Source organism: Electrona antarctica (assembly GCF_951216825.1).
Source record: "Electrona antarctica genome assembly, chromosome: 21".
NCBI lineage: Eukaryota > Metazoa > Chordata > Actinopteri > Myctophiformes > Myctophidae > Electrona > Electrona antarctica.
In genome coordinates, this window is record NC_136802.1 from 31,216,991 (window position 1) to 31,239,877 (window position 22,887).

At 44.7% G+C, this 22,887-nt stretch overlaps 1 protein-coding gene across 1 annotated transcript in view; it reads right to left on the reverse strand.

Moving 5' to 3' along the window:
- The window catches only part of chd3 (chromodomain helicase DNA binding protein 3), a 67,450-nt gene that overhangs the window by 11,894 nt on the left and 32,669 nt on the right, over window positions 1-22,887 (reverse strand). The window contains exons 23-36 of the mRNA XM_079491329.1: window positions 21,836-22,026; window positions 19,250-19,427; window positions 18,936-19,022; window positions 17,434-17,519; window positions 16,095-16,228; window positions 13,461-13,605; window positions 10,778-10,946; window positions 10,337-10,524; window positions 10,025-10,235; window positions 9,481-9,597; window positions 8,950-9,084; window positions 6,995-7,103; window positions 5,006-5,138; window positions 795-990 (exon numbers count right to left, since the gene is read on the reverse strand). Coding sequence (XP_079347455.1) covers window positions 795-990; window positions 5,006-5,138; window positions 6,995-7,103; window positions 8,950-9,084; window positions 9,481-9,597; window positions 10,025-10,235; window positions 10,337-10,524; window positions 10,778-10,946; window positions 13,461-13,605; window positions 16,095-16,228; window positions 17,434-17,519; window positions 18,936-19,022; window positions 19,250-19,427; window positions 21,836-22,026 — 2,079 coding nt within the window. The remainder of the gene's footprint in view (window positions 1-794; window positions 991-5,005; window positions 5,139-6,994; window positions 7,104-8,949; window positions 9,085-9,480; window positions 9,598-10,024; window positions 10,236-10,336; window positions 10,525-10,777; window positions 10,947-13,460; window positions 13,606-16,094; window positions 16,229-17,433; window positions 17,520-18,935; window positions 19,023-19,249; window positions 19,428-21,835; window positions 22,027-22,887) is intronic.

Genomic DNA, 22,887 nt, shown 5'->3' on the forward strand with positions numbered 1-22,887 from the left:
ATCTACAGGCTCACAACGCTCGCGAGAAGCGCCGCGGTGTGCGCCTGCTATTTTCACTAGTTTGGGTCCTGGCGGCAAACGTCTTCCTTTCTCCTTTGGGTCTCGACCCGAAAGGTTTGGGTTCAGAACCGCCGCTGCTCTACCTACCCCTTATCCTAACACAGTGAGATGTATCGCTTTGCAGAGAGAACACCAACGTTGGTTATTATATTGGTGAAGACAGCCATGGGCACACACTACTGGCGGCGTGTCATATCGGTGTGCGGCAAAACGCAGGACCCCGAGTGCATTATCGTCTACGAGGAAAACAAAATATAAACATGGCCGAGCGTGCCAGGCAGTGAGCGAGGGAGTGTTTGGAGTTATCTGTTAACACTGGCGTAAGCTTATCCGTGTGGCTTTGTGAGAAGCCAGCTCCTGGCAGAGCAACATGGAGCCTGCAACAAGACAGTCTCTCTCTTTTCCTCCGTTCCCTCTATCTATCTCTCTCTCCCTCTCACTCTCTCTCTCTGTTTATCTCTCTCCCTTTCTCTTTCACCCACATGCCCAATAAATACGCACCCGTCGCCCGCGGCGTACTGCATATTGCCACAGAACCGAACGCATAGCTACATGTCCACACATGTGCATGAGAAGTGACTACACACTTGGCATAAGTGCCAACGCCTCTTCACCAACTCCACCCTTCTGGACCATTGTACACCGCCCCCGTGCACACATGCACGCACGCAAGTGTGAGCACGTGCACACAGACACACACACACACACACACGCACAGCTCCCCAACTACTCACCCTTGTGCAGGACGGCGTTGGCCGGCTTGTTCCCGGCCAGGGACTCCTTGCTGAGGTGCTGGTGCGACTCGGCGAGACACTCCATCTCGGCAAAGCGGTGGTTGAGCGCCATGGCCGGGTGGCTGGGGTCCTGCGTCATGTTCAGGTAGGCTGCCCGTCGCAGCTGTTCCTCAATCACCAGGGCCTGCTCCAGCAGCTGGAGGACAGGAGGAATTAAGGACAGGTGGGTGAGTTGGACGGGGAAGGACGGACGGAGCCATGCAGGGTCGGTCAGCGGTCGACCCCCCCCCCCCCCCCCCCCCCCCCCATGGGGACGTTTGGGTAGAGGATATAGGACGTGACGGGGAGAGGGGTGACACAAAAAAACAAAAACGGTTCCACGAAAGCCGGGAACATTATAAGCACACAAATTGAACCGAAAGATTGAAAGATTGAGGCCAGGCTAGTTTTCTTTCCCCCCTTATCTTACCTCTTTCAAGTTCTTTGCACCCTATTCTTCTTCTTCTTCTCCCAAACATTAGGGCTGTTAATTAGAGTTCATTCGTTCCTCTGTCATCATTCCACCATGAAACGCTACTCTCCTGCTTTTTCTTTTTTCAAACAACGTATCAATGTCTTGGTTGGCATGATTACAGCAATGCGTTCTTTGGGCCAACACAAGCTTCCAACCGTGATAACATTTGGCGTGCGTGTGTGTGTGTGTGCGTCCGTGCGTGTGTGTGTCCGTGCATGTGTGTCCGACTGTCCGTGCGTGTCTGCGTGTAACTGTAAAGCATGGTAGCTAGAGGTCATTTGAGTTAGATACAGCTACCGACATGAACTCAACAAATTCTGTTTTCGGAAAATCTGAGTCCAAGTACTTTCATCTTTTAAGGCGGTTTTATTTATGTTTGTGCCAATGTTGACTGTAGATCTAGATAGATGATACACACAGTCTTAAAAATAGACACGATGAGAATGAACAAGAAGGGGGAATGAGAGAGAGAGAGAGAGAGAGAGAGAGAGGGAGAGTGAGAGAGACCGAGAGAGACCGAGAGGGATAAATGAGGATGTTGCGGTCAGGATCTGAACCATGTGAGCCCGTCAAAAACAGGATGAGGGCCGTTTCGGAAACGCAGTGGTCAGCAGTAGCAACCACGCCGATATCTGGGTCTTGGGGCAGCTGCCTGTCACCCAACATACTGTAGGTCATATGTTCTATAAGGATGTGCTGCCCATGTGGAGAGGCCGTCTATTCTGGTCAGGGAGCAGGGATTACTCTCCATTCAGTGGTTCTCAAAGTAGGGACCGGAGACCCCACTTTAGGGGTTCCATTTGTAGCACGATAAACTCTTAACCCATTCTGACCTGAGATCAGATTCTAAACATGTCTTCTACATCCTGACAGTTTTCTGAAAAAGCTATGTTTCTATGTCAGTCGTTCTTCAGGTTTTTAAAAAATAGCAGACCTACAAGCTTGTAGCGCGCCACTCGGTGGCGCGCTATGAGCTTGTAGATCTGCTATTTTTCAATAGCTAAAGCATAACATAATGCTAACACCAAAAGGGGTTTCCGCCCAGAATTAGTTAACTATAAGTTAACTATACAAGCATCCACGCTGATGAAGAAGGTACATTCTGTAAAGCAGTGGTTCTCAAACTTTTTCATGTCAAGGACACCCACATTGACACTCATTAGCCTGCTGACCCCCCATTTGAAAATATATGCCAAGGATTAGGCTACGGTCCCCCATTTAATGTCATTTCTATGGGGAGCGAGAGGGGTGGAGAGAGATGGTGCTGAACGATGCATGGGATAGGATGTTGGATAATCTGACTGAAGGGACCACTGTTCTTGATAACGTAACTAAAGTACGTTTCAAGGTTGGTATAAGGTCAATAGAGCTCAGAGCAGCAGTCGTACCCAGAGAGCTCTATAGGGACTCAGAGCAGCAGTTGTACCCAGACAGAGAGCTCTATAGGGACTCGGAGCAGCAGTCGTACCCAGACAGAGAGCTCTAGGACTCAGAGCAGCAGTCGTACCCAGACAGAGAGCTCTAGGACTCAGAGCAGCAGTCGTACCCAGACAGAGAGCTCTAGGACTCAGAGCAGCAGTCGTACCCAGACAGAGAGCTCTAGGACTCAGAGCAGCAGTCGTACCCAGACAAAGAGCTCTAGGACTCAGAGCAGCAGTCGTACCCAGACAAAGAGCTCTAGGACTCAGAGCAGCAGTCGTACCCAGACAGACAGCAGAGAGCTCTAGGACTCAGAGCAGCAGTCGTACCCAGACAGACAGCAGAGAGCTCTAGGACTTAGAGCAGCAGTCGTACCCAGACAGACAGCAGAGAGCTCTAGGACTTAGAGCAGCAGTCGTACCCAGACAGACAGCAGAGAGCTCTAGGACTCAGAGCAGCAGTCGTACCCAGACAGACAGCAGAGAGCTCTAGGACTCAGAGCAGCAGTCGTACCCAGACAGCAGCAGAGAGCTCTAGTACTGAGAGCAGCAGTCGTACCCAGACAGCAGCAGAGAGCTCTAGGACTTAGAGCAGCAGTCGTACCCAGACAGAAGTAGAGAGCTTTAGGACTCAGAGCAGCAGTCGTACCCAGACAGCAGCATATAGCTCTATAAGGACTCAGAGCAGCAGTCGTACCAGCAGTGGTGAGTGCATCTCATGGCGTGCTCTGCTTGCGCACACGTTTGTGTGCAAAGGGCAAGTTGGCAGCTCGACAGAGTGCATTTCTAGTTAATTATAAGGCGGCGAGACTTTATATGGCTGTAAATGTAATCATCGTTTATGAAATCACTCAGAGAGAGAGAGAGAACCATACGGTATTGTCCACGACTATACCAGTTGTCGCTGGACGCTGCTGACATCCACTTGAGTTTTTTAAAACAATATATAGTTATCATCGTTATCGTGCTTTCTGTGAATAAGTGAAGGTTTATACCAAACTGGCGGTCCTTGAAATAAAAAGGTTTGCCCTGGTGTTTAACAGTGACCTACACAAAATCCAGAGTGTTCATTTCACCGTGAAAGTATAAAAAAGGGCCCTTATTGCTGTTTCAGAGTTTACTTGGCACTCTGGATTTTGCTCTGTATATGCCTTGGTGATGCCGGTGACATGCTGTGACATAACTATTTTGCGAAACCTTTTTGAATAGTTAAAATGGCCAGTCTACAAGCTCACAACGTGTCAATGTAGATTGGCTAGTTGAACTATTCAAAAAAGTTTTTCAAAATAGTAAAAAAAAAGAAAAAGGTAAAGAAGTTTAGGAATAATGGGCAGTATTATGCGTGTCTTAAGTACCAGGTCATATGACTTAACTTAAGACCTGGAGGCATGGTCAATGCCATTTGGCTATTCTGAGTGGCCAAATTGCATTGATCACGCCTCCAGGTCTTAAGTTAAGTAATAAGACCTGGTACTTAAGACACACATAATACTGCCCGGGGTTTAGCAGTGACGACAATGGAGCCCATAATGTGTGTGCACAATTAGCAGTTTCCAGTGTGGGAGCCCCAGGTTTGATGCTGTGCCATCGCTTACGTAGAAAGCCATCATTTACACCAAATCTATACTTCCAGAACCGAGATGCCATTAAATACAGGGGGTCTTCAGCATAGTAAATTGATGACTTTTTGATGCCTTTTTAATATCATGAAAATGAACCCTAAATCATAATAGTAGGACCCATCAGGTTGTGTGATGAGGTTCTGCTAGACAAATAGTGCCCTGGGAAAATCTAATTTATGGGACCTCTGAAACCTTGAGACCATTAACCCATTCAGGCCTGATGTCGAAATTAAAAAAAATCATGAAAATTTTCTGAAAGATTTGAGGCACATTTTAACGATTTTTCAAAAATAGCAGACCTACAAGTTCATAGCGCGCCACTCGGTGGCGCGCTATGAACTTGTAGATCTGCTATTTTTCAATAGCTAAATTATAACATAATGTATGTAACCACCAAAAGGGGTTCCCGCTCAAAATGGGTTAATCTCTGTTTACAATGTCTTGCGCCATGAATTGAAAATAATTCAATTTGAGATATTTCATGACCTTTGAAGGACCCAGAGGAAGGCAAAGCAAAGCAACACTGGAACATGGACGTTTTAATAATGTCTTTCGGGGTTAGCGTGGGATAGCCTGGCTATGATTAAATCTCCTTCGAGACCTGTGTGGTTCAGCGTGGAGTCAAGGTTTAGGCGAGGTTATAACTCCTGGCCCTACCTTAAATCGTCTGGCGAGGAACTTGTTCTTCATTTCCAGGAAGTTGCCCTTGTTGGCCTGCGACTTGAAAGGCTCGTTCACGATGGCAAACTGGGGGTCATTCTGGATGTCCTGCCACCGAGCGTAGCCGTGGCTGTCACGTCGAGGTCAAGGGTCAACAGAAAAGCATGGGAGTTTGGAGGCAAGTCAGACTGAAATATAATAGATCACTAGTCCCTAATGGTAATCATTAATGCATTGAAGCTACAAGGGTCGGGGTGGGGCGGGGGTGCAACTGGAATTGAAATCAGAGTAGTGATGTTTAACTTGCTGCTGGCAAAAATGGAGCTCGAGTCATGACAGTATATGAAGATTATAAACATCTGCAATCAAATGAATTCTGTCTGCGTTCTAAATGCGAGACTAGTCTTGACAACTTAAGATGTCAACAAGTTTCAGAAGAATACATTAGTGAATGTGGAAAATATTTAAGATGTCACTCATTTGTAGACGGAATGGGGGAGTCCATGTGTCTATGGCGGCTTTGTGTGCATTTGAGGCTTTCAGCTGCAGATGTTAGCGTGAGATGCTGGGGTGGTGAGGGTCGGTTGGTGGGATCTGCAGTGGAGTTGGGACGTGGGCAGTTGGGTCCTGACTTCTTCTAAAAGGTCTTTAGAAGAATAAACGATTAAATGCATATGTGCATATTATTGCATCAAGCTATTCATATAATTGATGCCTCATTCATACAGGCTGATGCTTTAATTTGCAGTGAAAAATCAACCTTGTTTAAACAGTATGGATGTCCTGTATGGATGTACTTGTCTAACACTTTTTTCTTTTTTTTAAGCACACCTGTGTGAAGTGAGGGGCGATTTCATCATCGTTACATCATCATACATCACCTCATTCCGACCAATCAGAATTTGCGGCCTCACCTTCAATGTCTTCAATGTTTGAGTTACGCAAATGTTTGTGTTCACACGGACGCTCAAAATTATCCATTCACTGTCAATGGGATTTAATGTTTGTGTTAGGACAAAGTTTGTGCACATACATAAAAAAAGAAAATGGGGCGAATTAATTGCAGGGGGGGCAAGGGGGGGGGGGCAGTGTGTGTAAGGGCCTTTAGAAAAAAATGGTTGCGTTTGTTTTGTTTTTTCTTTTCTTTTTTTTGTGCATTATGTTTGTTGTTTGCGGTCCTTTGGTCTGTTTTGCGTTTCAAGACTGGTCTATATGATTTGAATAGTATTCGTCAGAACTTTGTTGTCTTGCTGTCCTGAGTGCCGCAAAAGAAAAAAACACAAGTAATACGAAAAAGTCTTAGTCTTGACAGCACTGTGTCCTACTTTTTCGAGTCTAAAAAAGGAAGGAAAATGCATCTCGGGAGTTTGACCACTTCAAAGCATTATGCCCTGGCCTGTGCTGCTCAGTGTAGCAACAGTCTGGGACGTTTCATTCCCCAACTATAGCCATTAGCCAGATGGAAAACGGATCTTTTATCAGTGATAAGAGATTAAGTGGCTTGCACCTGATCCAGCACACTTTCAACCAAAGCCCACGGATAAAGAAAGAACCTTAATGATCTCTAATAGTGCCGCGGGATACATTCTCACCATTTCAGAGCCTTTCATAAACAGGACAAAACAGGCAACAACGGCGAACACGACAGGCTTAGCGTAGATGTTTAGATTTGGCTCACCGCGATTCTAAAAATAGACAAGACGTGAATGAGAATACAAGTTGGGACGCGTTTTGTATCCCACATGCTTATTTTCCCCACTTAGCCCCACCTCTCCGTGCAGAACAGAGGGTATATTTGTCTCACAGGTCTCTATTATCTATCTCAATAAACTCTCCTGCCACACAGCGCTTAACAGTAGATACAGTTTACTATTTAGTAAAGCCCATGGCTGACTTGTTGACTTATTACATTGGATTCCCTGCCGCCCGATAGGAAAAAAATAAACACTGTGGGGTCATCGCCTGTGCAACCGCTGTCAAGGATACAGCACGATTCCAGCCAGCAGCCAGAAGTCGTGGCGACGGTGCCAGATCTCGTTCATCTTCCCCGAGGAGATGGCGGCCCGCTCCTCGTTCTGCCAGAGAGTGTGTAGCTCTGTGGAATCAAAGCAAATGCAGGGCAAAGGAAACAAAGGTTTAATATATATATACATCCATCAAGCATTGTTACAAATACACCAATGAACCATATCCCGACTCCTAAACAGTGTTGATTTTGACAGCAAATTTAGATTTTAGTTTTAGTCATAGTCGCTTGAATAGTTTTAATTTAGTTTTAGTCACATTTTAGTCACCTGGAATGTTTTAGTGTTAGTCTAGTTATGGTCGACGGAATCTACAGTGGATTTAGTCGACTAAAATGTATTGTGGCGGGCCTTGATGCCATCGTAATGACTGATTTTACACTTGCTGAACATAGCAGATCTACAAGTACGTGCCGCACTGCAACGCGTTGTGAGCTTGTAGATCTGCTATGTTCAGCAATCAGCATGCAACCAAGTGTATATTTGTGTCTTTTACTTATACTAGATCTCTTGTCCACTAGTCTCTTCCTAACAATTTAGTCTAGTTTTTATTTGTTGAGGAAATTGTCAGCATATTTAGTCTTAGTTTTAGTCATCATAGCGTAGTTTTCATTTAGTTTGTCAGTGAAAACAGATAGTCGATGAACATTTTTTCGTCATAGTACTAGTTGACGAAATCAACACTGTCTCCTAAATCGATCTTATTCTGATCTATGGCTGACTGACTTGACTTAATCCTCTTTAGCCCGTCGAGGGGCATAGGGCGTCCACCAGAGCTCTCCATCTCACTCTCTTCTGGGCCTGCGCTTTTGCTTCCTGCCAGCTCATTCCAATGTCCTTTAGGTCCTGGAGAGTGGAACGTCTCCAGGTGTTTCTTGGCTGACACTGGTCTATTATAGCCTGGTGAAACCACTCCCCCTGCTGGACAACATTTCCATGCAGCCAGAAGGGAGAGTCTGGGCTCTCTCGGGCAGAGACGATGTACTCCGAACCAGTTTTGTTCGGAGTGATATGCGGCCGCTAGAGGCGGGATCAACATGAGACTGATGACATATTGAAGCACTGCCACAGCGCAAATGTAAACACAACCTAAAAAGACTACAACTCGAAATGATTATGGAGATATCAGATTTTTTTGTCCCGCTGTTTCCGGTTCATCGTTTCTGCCTGAGAGAGCCCAGATGCAGGCAGGAGGAAAGAACCTGTGAACTCAATACTGCCGCAATCTGGCAGAGTCAGGTTAGGTCTATTATGCAGCAACCTTCAAGCCTCACTGTTGATTTCTATTTCTCCCAACTGAGAGTGATTGTTTTGCAATGTGGCGCGTGAGTGCAAAAAAGACGGAGGAAGCCGGTTTACGGAGAGCAAGGAGCGCTGGAGAACTTTGAGGGATGAGGTGAGAGGATGGGTCCGGGTCCAGTGAGAACATGGACGCCGCTCACAAAAGTGTACGGAGAGCGAAACGGAAAGTATGTTTCATACCCAGATTTGGTCAACGCTGATAAGCACATGCTAGAGTAAGGTTTGTATGTTGGTAATGTAACAGAGATACCTCTGCACAAAGCAGCGAGCAGCAAAATAGAATTTCTAACCATTTCGTGAGCTTTGCCAGAATATGTCTGAGACTGATTTAACCACTACCATTAAACCCTAGATACTTAATTGCCCAGGGGAGGGGGGGGTACCCCAGGGGTCTATACTTGGACCCGTCCTTATTTCTTCTATCTACACCAAATCTCTTGGCAGAAAGTAGCCGATCTACAAGCTCACAACACGATGATGTACTATGACATGCGAAGATTAGGCAAGTGAAGTTTGAAGTGGTAAAACAGTGAGTGATTGAGGCAACATTGAGCCAAGAGGAAGAAGAAGCAGAGCTCCTCATACTGCAGCCAGGTATGTGGAAAACATATTCACCAGTGAAGCCTCCGTCTGCGATGTTGAACATGAAGCGTGGACGCTCCAGCGGAGGCTTCCCGTTGCCCTTCGGTAGCTCCTCCTTGGTCACCACTTTGATCTCTTTCGTCACCTCTTTTTCACCTTTCACCTCCTCTGTGGTGACAAAAAGCAACAAAAAGAAAACAGTATATGTTATATACTGTATTGTCTTGCTAGAATGATCATGCCATGGTTTTCCTATATACTATATCATGACAAGAGATGGTGCTGTTGGCAGTTTGCCATGTTCCTATGGTCATGTTAAAAGGGTTCACTTCCAGGTTGCCAGGAGTGATGGAGAAATGTAGCCATATTGAATGGTTTCTGTATTGTTTGATCTGCAAATCTGATATAAAGCATCAAATACATAAAGACTGAGTTTGTGCCTTTCTTGATGTGAAGTTACCACAGTATACAAACTGATAACGACATGAAATAGACAGGTTGTTTAGTGCCGCGTCACACAGGTGGCAGTGAGAGAAATACGTCTCGGATTTAATGAAGACCTACCCTTCTTCACGTCAGTCACCTCCGACGTCTCCTTGGTGTCTGGCGCGGCGTCTGTTGAGGCGACGACGGGCTCCACGCTCTTGTCTTTCTCCTTCTCTTCTCCCTCCTTGTCTCCCTCTGCGAGGAGAGAGAGAGAGACACACACACACCTGTGTCGATCAGTCTGAACAATACAATGCAGAGCTCTGCCGTCGATTACGACGTTTTGCATGACTCTGCCTCGTAACGTTTCTATCTCAATGTTAGATTTCTTTTTTTCAACTTGGGTCAAAGTGGTCACAAAGTGAGTGAGTTTATTGAAATATCCATATCCATTGTTTAATGATATGTGTGGCATTCACATTTTCCAGAAGGAAGTGGTCATTCAGCCTTCGGACCATGCCTGTTTGGTCCGGGGCTTAGCTGACCAATCAAATGTTTATAGCTGGCACCTGGTTCAGTTTGGTGTGGTATAGTGAATACATTGTAGTTACAGTTAGGTAGGCTACTGTTACTTTATTTAAGTCAACGTTAAATTCCACTGTTCTGTTCGTTAACTTATTACCAGCTTTTTCATCTTTGACCGGGGCAGATTGTTTGGTGGTCGTTTGGTCCGTCTCCTCCTTGCTCTCCTCCGCTGTCGATGGCAACGGTGAGGCGGGTGGTGGCGGTGGGTCCATCCCCTCTTTTTTCTCCTCCTCCTTCAAGTCGCTCTCTGCCTTGTTTCCAGGCTTTTGCTCGGGCGACGTGTCTGTCTCCTGTGTCGTAGAAGGCGGCTGGGGGGATATGTACAAGCATCTCCATCATTGACCCCGACAGGCAAAAAGATGGAAGTCAAAGCACTGGCTGAATAAAAAAAAAAACATTCATTTCCTACTTTTTCGGGGTCTCCTCCTGCACTCTGGTTGCTCTCCAACTCTTTCCCGTCATCCTTCTCCTTCTCTCTGGCTTTGTCCTTCTCTTTGTCTTTCTCTCTCTCCGACGTGGCCTCCGATTCCTCCTTCTCCTCCTCTTTCTCCCCCTCTTTCCCGTTCTTCTCTAGCTTCTCCGAGGGAGCAGGTGTAGCTGCCAGAGAAAGCGTGCACGCAGACGCGCAAGCAAGCACGCACGCACAAACAAACACAAACACACACATACTGGGGGTCATATCCATCCAACTCGCTTTCCGATCCTGACCACGTTTAGTGGTCCTTTCATGCAGTGCCCCCTGCTGGAGCTTGTGTGTATAGGCCTACGTATTTCTATGTCTGTAATGTGTGTGTGTGTGTGTGTGTGTGTGTGTGTGTGTGTGTGTGTGTGTGTGTGTGTGTGCGTGTACCTGGCGTGGAGGTGCACGGTGTGTTGTTGGAGCTGGCGTCGGGTGTGGGAGTGGACGTCTTGATGGCCGGGGAGGAGGCTCGGGAAGACGGCCTGTCAACTACTGCACAGACCTCAGGCTTGAGCTCCGGAAGACTCCAGCGCCCGTTGATGTGCTCAAACTCCTGGATCTGCACACACACACGCACATGTGTACACGCACGCACGCACACACACACACACACACACACACGCACACACACACACAGTCACACACACACGTACGTACGTTCACTTCCCTAATCCTACCCTCTTTACTCTTCTATTTACTTTAGTCACCCCCATGTCCCTGGTTTACACTGTTGGCAGTTCGGCGTGTATTTAAAAAACCGAGAGACTGGATGAGGGCGTCTTGCAGGTTTCGGCAGGCTTAAATGGAGGACTGTGGGATGACTTTCTAATTCCTTTCTAATTCCATTTAGGAAAAAGAAAACACAACAGAGAAAAAACAACAACGCCCGTATGGGGCAGAGTATCAGAATATGTATATATGATTTCTCCTTATGCACGGACAGGATAAAGGGCCTTATGCAAACAGGAGTGTTTAGTTCATGTGATGAATTCACATTAATTCAAACTGTTGTTTGTGTCATGAGTCTACATCCACACAGAAAGCCAAAATTACACAATGATAAAGCAGTCCGGCAGTCGGGGTTTTGGAGTGGGACATTTGGTATATAGTCTTTTTTATTGGCCTAAAATGTTGACTATATACATACATTGAGCAATGTTTTTAATGGGGTTTATATGTGAACCTCACCCTACCATTAAAATCTTATATAAGGCAAAAAATGTAAAAAATGTCAAACTTTCCTTATGCTTTAAGTAGCATGTGCCATGTCAAACTAGGGGGTTTTCATGATTCTGAATCTGAATCCATTCCAAGCATTAGTTTTGCACAAAAACACTCCTTGGGCTAAAAACAGCCATAGCCACTTGCCCAAAATGTGCTGACCTCATCACATTTGTCATGACGGCCATGGTCGTTTTTAGCCCAAGGAGTGTTTTTTGTGCAAAACTAATGCTTGGAATGGATTCAGAATCATGAAAGCCCCCTAGTTTGATATGTCACATGCTACTTAAAGCATAGGAAAGTTTGACATTTTTGCCTTATATAAGATGTTAATGGTAGGGTCACATATAAACCCCTATAAAGAAATTGCTCAATGCTGACAGCCGTTCAGCAAGTGGATTCATGAATGTATGTATGTATGTATGTATGTATGTATGTATGTATGTATGTATGTATGTATGTATGTATGTATGTATGTATGTATGTATGTATGTATGTATGTGTATAGACAATATTTTAGGCCAATACTTTATACCAAATTTTGCACTTTAAACAAAAGAAGCCTGTTGGCTGCTGGACTAAAGCAATGTAATTCTTCACCATGCATACAAGCATCAACCTTTCCCGTCACGCTCCCAGTGTGCAAGGAAAAATAACACAAGGTTTTTAAGGCGTCTCAAAACGTAATTAAAGCCTTGTATTTACATTTACAATTCACACTTTTCGGAGATATTTTAAAGAGCAGACATGAAGAGGAGGGCGGTGGTGGCAGCGGTGGCCGAACGGTTTGCGGAGCGGTCTTGATACCGGAAGGTCGCCAGTTCGTATCCCCGGACCGGCACGTTAAAATTACCACCGCTGAAGTGCCCTTGAGCAAGGCATTGAACCACTACCATGAAATGTTCTATGAGCAGGGCCTGGCTGTAAACAAGTATCTGATGCTTAGTCCAGTTACCCTGGGTAAATATAGTAACTTTGCTTTGCTTTGGCCTTATTTTCGCCGGTACCTTACCCCTTATCCCTACCTTGTTACTATTTTGAAAAACATTTTTAAATAGTTCAAATAGTCGATCTACAAGCTACCAACCAGTGTTGATTTCGTCGAATACTATGACGAAAAATGTCCGTCGACTACCTGTTTTCACTGACGAAAACTAAATGGAAACTACATGAAAACAACGTTATGATGACTAAAACTAAGACTAAATATATTGACAATTTCGTCAACAAATAAAAACTAGACTAAAATGTTGGGGGGGAGGGACTAGTGAACAAGAGATTCAGTATAAGTAATTTAAACATGGTTGCATGCGTATGGTTGCATGCCGATCTACAAGCTCACAACACGTCGAGCTTGTACATCGGCTCAATTATCAACAAGTGTAAAATGAGCCATTACAACGGCATCAAGGCCGGCCAAAATGTTTTTTTGTCGATTAAATCAACTGTAGATTTAGTTGACTAAAACTAGACTAACACTACAACATTCCAGCTAGGTGACTAAAATGTGACTAAAAACCAAATGAAAACTATTCAAAAGACTACGACTAAAAACTCGTTTTTATTTCCAGGGAGAAAAAAAAAGTCTGGGGCCGAGTCCACGAGCGCAAACGTCGCTCACTCTCTGCTGATTTCTGATCGTCTGCACCTTTGTTAAATTGACGCACACACACACTCCTCTCTCTCTCTGTCGCTCTAATTAATTAGTCTCATGTCCAGCAGCTGCGCCTAGTTTCTCCCTGGCGGATCCTGCCGGGAGCTGCCTATGCCATAAAAAGCATAGGTGAGTTCCAGTCTAGGAGTATAAGGCAACCGGTGAAAATAAGGCTGTGCAACTCCGCTATGCTCTCACCTTCTTCTTCACCAGGGACATGACCCCGATGCGGGTGAGGACAGGCTGCCGACACAGGCCCTCCCTCGGGACGCCGTCGGCAAACGTTTCGGCGCCGTCGGCCACCGGTTCGCACAGGTGACGCATGAACAGCGACACGTACGCTCTGGAGAGGAAGAGGGGATGGAGAAGTGAGTGGAGGACAGGATGGAGGAGGAGAGAGATAAAGGAGAGTTATTTTTTGTGGTATTACGTAGCAGTGTTGTTTTTGTCGACTAAAACTAAGACGCAAAATGTTCGTCGACTACCTTTTTTCACTGACAAAAACTAAGCTATGATGACTAAAACTAAGACTAAATGTATTGACAATTTCGTCAACAGATAAAAACTAGACTAAAATGTTGGGAAGGGACTAGTGGACAAGAGATCCAGTAGAAGTCATTTGACACTTGGTTGCATGCTGAAAATAGCAGATCTACAAGCACACAACGCTGTGAGCTTGTTGATCGGCTATTTTCAGCAAGTGTAAAATCAGTCATTACGACGGCATCAAGGCCCGCCAAAATACATTTTAGTCGACTAAATCAACTGTCGATTTAGTGGACTAAAATCTTATGACATTTAGTCAACTAAAACTAGACACTAAAACATTCCAGGTGACTAAAATGTGACTAAAACTAAATAAACTATTCAAGAGACCATGACTAAAACTAAAATAAAAAGAATCTGCCAAAAACAGCACTGTTACGTAGTGAATGTAACGTACGGTTCAGCCATAGAGTATAAAGAAGGATAGAGACCGAACTGGAGCGCTAGCCCCGCCCCCCCTCTATTCATTTCAGTGGAAGTTGCTCAGTGGCGTTTTGAAGCACCCGGAAGACTTCCGGAAGTATAATTATAACTCAATGGCTAGAGCGAGCGGAAGTTTAGCCTAGCCTAGCCCCGGACCTCAATTTTGAGGTCCGGGCTTACGCACGTGACGTCATGAACGTCCGTCCACTTCCATTAAAGTGCTGCAATTCCACATTTCGCCAGTAGGTAGTGGCATCTTCAACGTTGGATAGCCTTACTGGGGGCTTGGGTTTAGCAGATACAACAGTGTTGTGATACCGTGAGGTGTTCATTATTTTTCCAATATAGGACGTGTGGAAACGTCACATGAAATACAACCGATGGATCCAGTGGACGTGTACACACGTCATAGCTCGTTTTTCATTGATATCAAACAAAAAATAAAATTATTTTTTTTGGTTGGCTTCTCCTTCTGCACCGTACTCCTTGCCGTTCACTTCCTTGTTTACGGCTCAGAAAGAAAGGCTCGTCTCTCCTAATCTAGGGAGCTCTCCATGGTTTTGACCAGATGGGTATATTTCCGACTTCATTTCTGACTTCAACATGCCTCTCGTTTAGAATATCAATGCTTCTAGAGAGACTTTATCGTAATCATCGCAAGGTAAGCAAGCATGTTTGGAATTCGCCAATCAGGAATGGATGGAACATGAAAAATCAAACAGATCAGTCTTGATCACATGACCCTAGAGATAATGTGTAGGCCTACCAATTTGCATGATGTTTGGACAAAAAGAGTAATATAAAACAGCTAAAATCAGCCTACTGGTGGCGCTATAACAGGCCAATGTGAAAATGGTGGCACTTCTTCCTTGGCCCAGTGGGAATGTGCGTGCAAAAGATTCACGGCAATCGCACGATGCGTTCATGATTTGAGACCTATGGTTCAAAACGGACCACTCCTGCAAACTTTGGAAGCCAATCTTAGCCGATCAGGATGGAATATGAAAAATCTGACAGATCCGTCTTGATCACATGAGTAGAGATACTGTGTACCGAGAAACATCCAAAAATAGTGTTTTGGAAAAATGGGCCTCCTGGTAGCTCTATAACAGACTGATGTGAATTATTTTGGGGGGCAGAGGTTCTGCTCTGGCATCCACGGTGTGTGTGCACAGGTTTACGTCGATCACAGACAGACGGACGGACGGACAGACAGACAGACAGACAGGGGGCAAAACATATAGTCTCGGCCGTGCCTTCTTATGTAACGTATGTATTACTGTTGTGCGTCCTGTAACCCGCGGGATCCTGCTAATTTTGCATTGACGCCGTTGATCTCCGACCTTTCACCAATAAATCCAAAAAGTTGAGCTTGACCCAAAACTTTTTCTATTAGGTCTTCACCCAATAGGTCATAAGATAAAGAGCAGCGAACATTTTTTTGATTTATGCTTATTCCAAGCCAAAAGGGCTATAGCTTTATCATGGAAAAAGATAGGCAAACCCAGTATCGCTCAGTGGTTTAAGGAGCTACAACTATGTGCATTCCTCTGGGAAAAAAATCACTTATACTCTAAAGAAAAAACAAAAGGTGTTTGAAAAGATAAGGGGGGCGGTTTATCCAGTATGTTACGGTCAAATGATTTATCTCATCTAACGGAGGAGTCTGAAAATGTCTAATTGTATTCTCTGCAGTTGTTTGGTCTGCCATTCTGCATACTGTGAAATAAAAACAATTCAATCAAAATAAGAAACCTTGAAGTATTAACCCATTTTGGGCGGGAACCCCTTTTGGTGTAGCTATTGAAAAATAGCAGATCTACAAGCTCATATAAAATGATATGTGTAACTTTTGTGTCTTACTTGAATTCCTTCTCCGTCTTTCCGCGCAGGTCTCTGACCAGCCACTGGCAGGAGAAGGCATCCTGGGCCGGCATCCCCCAGCGCATCACGGCATTCAGGAAGGCCTTGCGCTGTCGCGTGTTGAAGCCCAACACCTATGTGCACAACGTGGACATTATATTGTGAAAACAAAAATGAAAAAAAAGAAACAGTTATCTATGACAGGGGTTCTCAACCCGTGGGTCGCGACCCCTCGGGGGGGGTCCTCAAATTATTAAATAAAAAATATATATACACCTATATATATCTTTTTTTATTTTATTTTTTGCAACTGAATGGCTGGAAAATGGAAATGAAGAGTTTACATATGCATACACCTTCCCTAATGATTATATCTGGTTTCAGTATTTATTTATGGTGTATTGTCTCTATTATTAAGGTTATTGTAGCAGTCAATTTATATTGGGGGTCGGGAGGGGGCGGGGCGGGGGTCCCCAGACATTGCCAAAGCATTGGCGAGGGGTCCCCGGCCAAAAACGTTGAGAACCCCATATCTATGAAAAGCATATGGTCGAATGGATTCCCATAATATGACACTGTCTTGGGAAGAATCTGAGCAAAGCATTCTGAAGTGAAAATAAAATTTGACATCCTTATGCCTAAAATCATTCCCTCATGGCCATCAATCACATCACGATAATCAGACATTTTGGAGAAACTACCACAGACTAATTTGGGTTAAATTAACACAGTGTTAGTTAGGGAATTAAATTGACACACTGTGGATTTTGCTGTGCATGGTCCAAGCTCATAATTTAAAAAGTGGGACCATTGGGCCGGTCCGGCTTAGCGGTCCAGGCACCTAGGCTCCTAATGCCGAACTTCGCTGTATGTCACTCCCCCGTCTTTCTCTCCTGTCTGTCTCCACTTAAGTAGCCTTGCCGAGCCATGAGGCCCATAGGGCAGGAGCCTATCTCCTGTTTCTGTAGCGTGAGGCAGCTTGATGTACAAGTACACCCCCTGGACATGACGCTAGTATGTCGCAGGGACTTACCCCCAATCCAACCCTTGATGCTGAGTGCCAAGCAGGGAGGCACTGGGTCCCATTTTTAGAGTCTTTGGTATGACCCGGCCGGGGATCGAACCCCGACCTCCCAGTCTCAGGGCAGACACTCTAACCACAAGGCCACTGAGCTGGTCTGTCTCCACTTACTCTATCAATAAAAGGCAAAAAGCCACCAAAATATCTTCCAAAATGGGCAACATCACATACAAGCATTCAATTCACAATTGAATGATTTCAAAAACACATGGGCAGGCTTCAATAAAAAATAGAGGTAGCCGTTTGTATTGTCCAGACCTCGAGGTTGCCTCCCACTCTGGCCAGTAGGGGGGGCAGTGGTTTGTCCTTCTCGTTCCTCATCTGGCGGCGTGACTGTCTTCGACCTGCAGGGACAGACAGTTGAACGCAAGCCACGGGGGAGGACCGAGGCCGTTTGATACACAGAGCACAGCAACAGAGAATGTTAGTGGAATGAAATGGTTCACCACATTACAATTAAACAATAACAATAAAAATGAACTAGTCAACATAAGTGTTATTTATGTCATATTGTTGACCCTTCCCTGTCACTGGGGCCAGTTCTTGTTTTGACCCCAGCTGATGATCAACCCTGGCGACAAAAACATTTACAATTTTTGAAAGGTTCCATAATTGCTTTTTTGGTTTGTTACTGTAACTGTATACTCAACTAATGATATGTGAGATGACAGCCCTGTCTTGTCTTCATCTACATAAACAAACATAGTTAACCCATTTAGGCCTGACCTCGAAATTTACAAAAAAATCTTCTAAATCCTCCAGTTTTCTGAATTAAATATTTTCACGATTTTTCAAAAATAGCAGACCTACAAGCTCGTAGCATGCCACTCGGTGGCGCGCTATAAGCTTGTAGATCTGCTATTTTTCAATAGCTAAATTATAACATAATTTAAAACACCAAAAGGGGTTCCCGCCCAAAATGGGTTAATTTATAAACTCATTTGTTCTAGATAAATGTACAGGATTTTTCTGTTTTCTTTTCTTTTTCTTTTTTTTTTTGCAGAGCTGGAAATGATCAAATTCACTTTCCATACTTTTCCAGACCTGCTTTGGAGACCTGCCCACACAATCTTGAACGAGTTATGATAGGAAACTCAAATCTACTGTGTGTGCAGAGTGCAGACATGGGTCGTTCGTACTGTGAAACTGAAATCCTTTTCGAATGCTTGGAGCGTGTTTTTTTTTCTTTGCCGTTCGACTGCCTGGAGCACAATATGTATTCTGAGGACAATCTGATCCGTTCCATTGTACCAGCAGGCATGATCGACGACACGGCCAAGAATAGCAAAGGAATCCGTTCCAAACAGTAATTCATCCCAGGCTTACGTGTACTTTTATTACATATTTCTTGGTTCTGTTAACCTATTTTGGGCGGGAACCCCTTTTGGTGTTTTAAAGCATTATGTTATACTTTAGCTATTGAAAAATAGCAGATCTACAAGCTCATAGCGAGTTTGTAGGTCTGCTATTTTCGAAAAATCGTGAAAATGTGCCTCAAATCTTTGAATATATATTATTACAGAGTGAACATTTTAACTCGTATCTTTGCTTCTGGGGAGGTCCCTGGAACAACATGTTTTCAGATGGGGGCGGAGTCCACTTACATATAGTTTGTGGGGTCCTGTGGGGTCCTGAAATATTGAGCACCACTGATACAGAAACATAGAAACGTAGAGAATCGTCCTCAGGTCTAAATGAGTTAAGGGTGTGTGTGTGTGTGTGTGGGGGGGCAGGGGTGATGACTCTGTATCGCTCCTTACCTTCGGGTCTCTCGTCAAAGTCCTCGTCCTCCTCCTCGGAGCCCACCGAATACTCGGACTGGTTATCTGAAATATCAGCATGCCACTCTGAAACAGCACATGGCGAGGTGGTCCGTCAACAGGCTAGGCCCATTTTACTGACGACTAAACGGTACTCACTACTACCTTGTGGTTGCTTCACAATGCCATGCACGATACCCCAAAAAGAATAATGTTCCTTGGTAATATTGACTCTTTGAGTGTTGTGAAATGAGCAACGTGAACAAGACTGGGCTCAGGATGTTGGTGAGCCCAGGCTTGGTGTTGTTGGTCACCTTGGTCTTCCTGCGCGGCGTCGTTGTAGTTGACAGGCTTGCGGTTGCGTTTGCCCTTGCCCAGCTTGCTGGTCAGGTCCTCCTGCTGCTGCTCGTAGTGGTGCCTCAGCAGCTTCTCCCAGTAGTCCGGGTCCACGCACTCCTCTTGCTTGATGATCTCTCGCTCGATCTCCTCGATCTGGACAAAACATGTTGGTGACAGGCGTGATGAGTGTGTGTCACTTACGGCAGTGGTTCTCAAAGTGGGGTCCCCTGGGACCTCCCCCAAGGGGTCCTTGAGGGAGTTCCATGGGGCCCCCCCAGCTAAATGATAAGTTTGGAACCAAATGGACCCTTATGGGTCTGTAACTCCGAGAGTTAAATTAACATTGATTTTATAATATAAATTGGGGGTCTCAGAGATAGAAATGCCATTAAATGGGGGTCCGTAGACTCTGTGGACTTTGTCTATGTCAAACAGGGAATTAAATGGGTTGAGAATCACTGCTAGAGCCATAAAAACATTCTCTTATGGGTAGGGATGGAGCTCATTCATTTTTCACTTATCGATCAGGTTTATCGAGCAGCGTTCTTATCGAGGACACTATCGAGCATTTTCTATAAATTTGTGGAAAGACGGGAGACAATACATTTTGAATAGAACCTTTTACTAGGACCTTCAAATGCAGTACTTTTCTAACAACACTGAATGCAATTGACCTTTTGTCCAATAAAAACACATTATAAAGAAACTGTTAACTGGTTAATATACTGTATGTACCGTCACTTTAAAAGTTTACACGGACATCACTGGTTGGCAGGTATCAATACACTTTTAGACAAGACATGTTTGTGCAAGCATGGATGATTAGTTACATTTATTTCTTGATCGCCTCTTGTCTTGATTGTTTAAACATGACATCATGGGCCGCTATATGCTCAATTACAGGCTTGATAAGCCCAAAGCTTATTGATAACGGGTACTCAATAAGCTTGTCATCGGATTTCTACCAGCTGCTGTGAAGCAGGCTGGTCAATAATCGATCTCCAGTGCTTTCACGGCCACTTTCTGTACTTGAGAGCTATCTTTCTCATTGGCTGCCTCGTCTCTAGGCGACCTCTAAGCCAATGGGACATCATTGCAGCCAACAACAACCTTAGAGGCAACATCCCATTGTCTAAAGACTACACCCATAGTCTAAACGCCCTGACAGAGCGTGCACACATGCACACACAAACACGCTCTGACAGTACCTTCTATCATCCAACAAACAATCCATTGTCTGCGCACGCACGCACGCACGCACGCACGCACGCACGCACGCACGCACGCACGCACGCACGCATCATATCTAAGGATTCAAAACCGGGTCCATTTCAAACCCGGTTCAGCATTTATCGAGACCAGAGTATCAATAAGCTTTTGGCTTGTCGAGCCTGTTATCGGGTATAGCCGCCGCAGCTGACGTCATGGGAAGCTCGCTATATAATAAGAGGCAGGCTCGTAGCGTGGATTAAATGATTAAAGGACAACTTTAGTTTTTTTCAACCACGGTTCATGTTTTAGGTTGTTATTAGAGAAAGTAAAAGATGAGGGTGTTTTTTTTTTTCATTTGCTGCTTTCTTTCGTTTTAGGGATTTTAGCTGTTTTTGACAGGGGGTGGGGGCATTCGAGCATGGGACTAAATATTTATTTTTTTACAAAATATTATGGCGATTTTTTTTTTTACTATAGTCCTAATAAACCCCAGGAAATTACATCTGGCCACAAAGAAATCACAGGATCTACTGAATTTGAAGGTAGCCTACTGGGGGGAAGTGTCATAGGCTCAATGTCAGTTTGACACATGCAGTAGATCTCGTGATGTTTTGTGGCCAGATGTAATTTCCTGGGGTTTATTAGGACTATAGTAAATAATAAAAAAATAAATCGCCATAATATTTTGTAAAATACTCACACAGCTCCATAAAAGCACTGGTTCTCAACATGTGATCCGAGGACTCTCGGGGGGTTCTTGAGGGCCAGGGGTCTTCAGCCGAATGATTTTAATATCAATTGATTATGATTCATAAATGTGTCCTGTACGCACTCGTAACACTCCGGTTGCGGTGCGAAAAAAAAAAAACGAAAGAAAGAAATGAAAATTCCGCTAGCTTATGCCGTCTATAGGAACGCAGTTTATAGAATCGTAATATCTCGGATTCTTCTTTTTGGATCAAAACGAGCTTGATTTGCGGCTCATTTCTCTAAACGATAGATGATCCTTACAAAATGTATGTTTTGGGTGAATCACGGGACATGTTACATAGCGGCTTGTGACTTCCTAACTCGCAGTTTCCGGGTAAAACCGCTTTCAAACTAAGACGTTGTAGTGAACGGGTGGCGATCTGTGAGTTCCTTTTCTGCCACTAGATGGCAATGTTGGCGGTAAATGAGTTAATGTATGACTGTACAAATGTGCAGATTGGGCAAATTTAATTTAATATCATTTTATTTTATTGTATTTAATCGGGGTCCGTGCATGCCGCCTAACGCATATCAAACTGTGGGTACTTCAAATTAAAAAACGCTTGAGAATCACTTGTTATAAAAGAGGTGACCCTGACCTTATCCTCCTCGCGGACCATGTACTGAGCCACTTTGAAGGAGCTGAGGTACTCGTTCATGTTCTGGACGTCTGTGTCCTCCGTGGTGTCTCGGTCGCGGTCCAGCAGCCTCTCGATGGCAGAGCTGTCGTAGTGAATCACGCTGCCCTCCTCGCCGTCGTCGTCGTCAATCGCCGCCGGGCACTTCATACCTGGAGCATTGGAGATGACCACTAGGCCTGTCACGATCACGGCATTTTACTTTTGGACGATCAATTGTCATTGTTTTTGGATTGGAACATTGGAACATTTTCGGCTTCATAAACAAACATTGCAAGGGCAGATATGAAAAATAACTGTAATATGCAAAGAAATGACTGACATATATTTAATAACTTTTGACTACTGTGGAAACAGCTGGCTCACAACACATTTCATGGCGACACGTTGTGAGATTGATGCATCTCAAGGGGCTATATGCTGTCAATAAATCTCAAATCAGATTGCACATCAGCTGTTTCCACATGTTCTGCCACATGTTTTCCAGGTGGGAGTGGTTAACCAGGCTACCATTTTTACATTTCCATGCAGTTAAATTACCACTGTAAGAAGGAGAGAAAAAGATTTTGAACAAAAATGTGTGAGTAACCCAAATCGCGTCTAGCTGTTACAAACATCAGAATACAAATCCCACTCAACAGGAAACAGAAATCCTGACCCAGTACAGAATTCATTCCATATGTTGATCTGACAAAAGTGCCAGCGCTCGCCCAGCAGTCTGCCGTCACCCAGGCGGATATGTTGATCTGACCCCCCATTCCAAAGCGCCAGCGCTCGCCCAGCAGTCTGCCGTCACCCAGGTGGATGCGTGCACGAAAACTCACCATTTATTGCAAGGTCACGTCTCGCCCTAAGGGCGTCTTACTGGTTATTATTATGCATAAGAGTGTGTGCTTGGTAATCTTCTCCCTGAATTATCAGAGCCATAGAGTAAGACAGAGTTACGACATTGAGGTGGCAGAAAAGTGAGCGCTGGAGCGCCGTTCATGCAGCCCTGGGCCTGGAGTGTGACA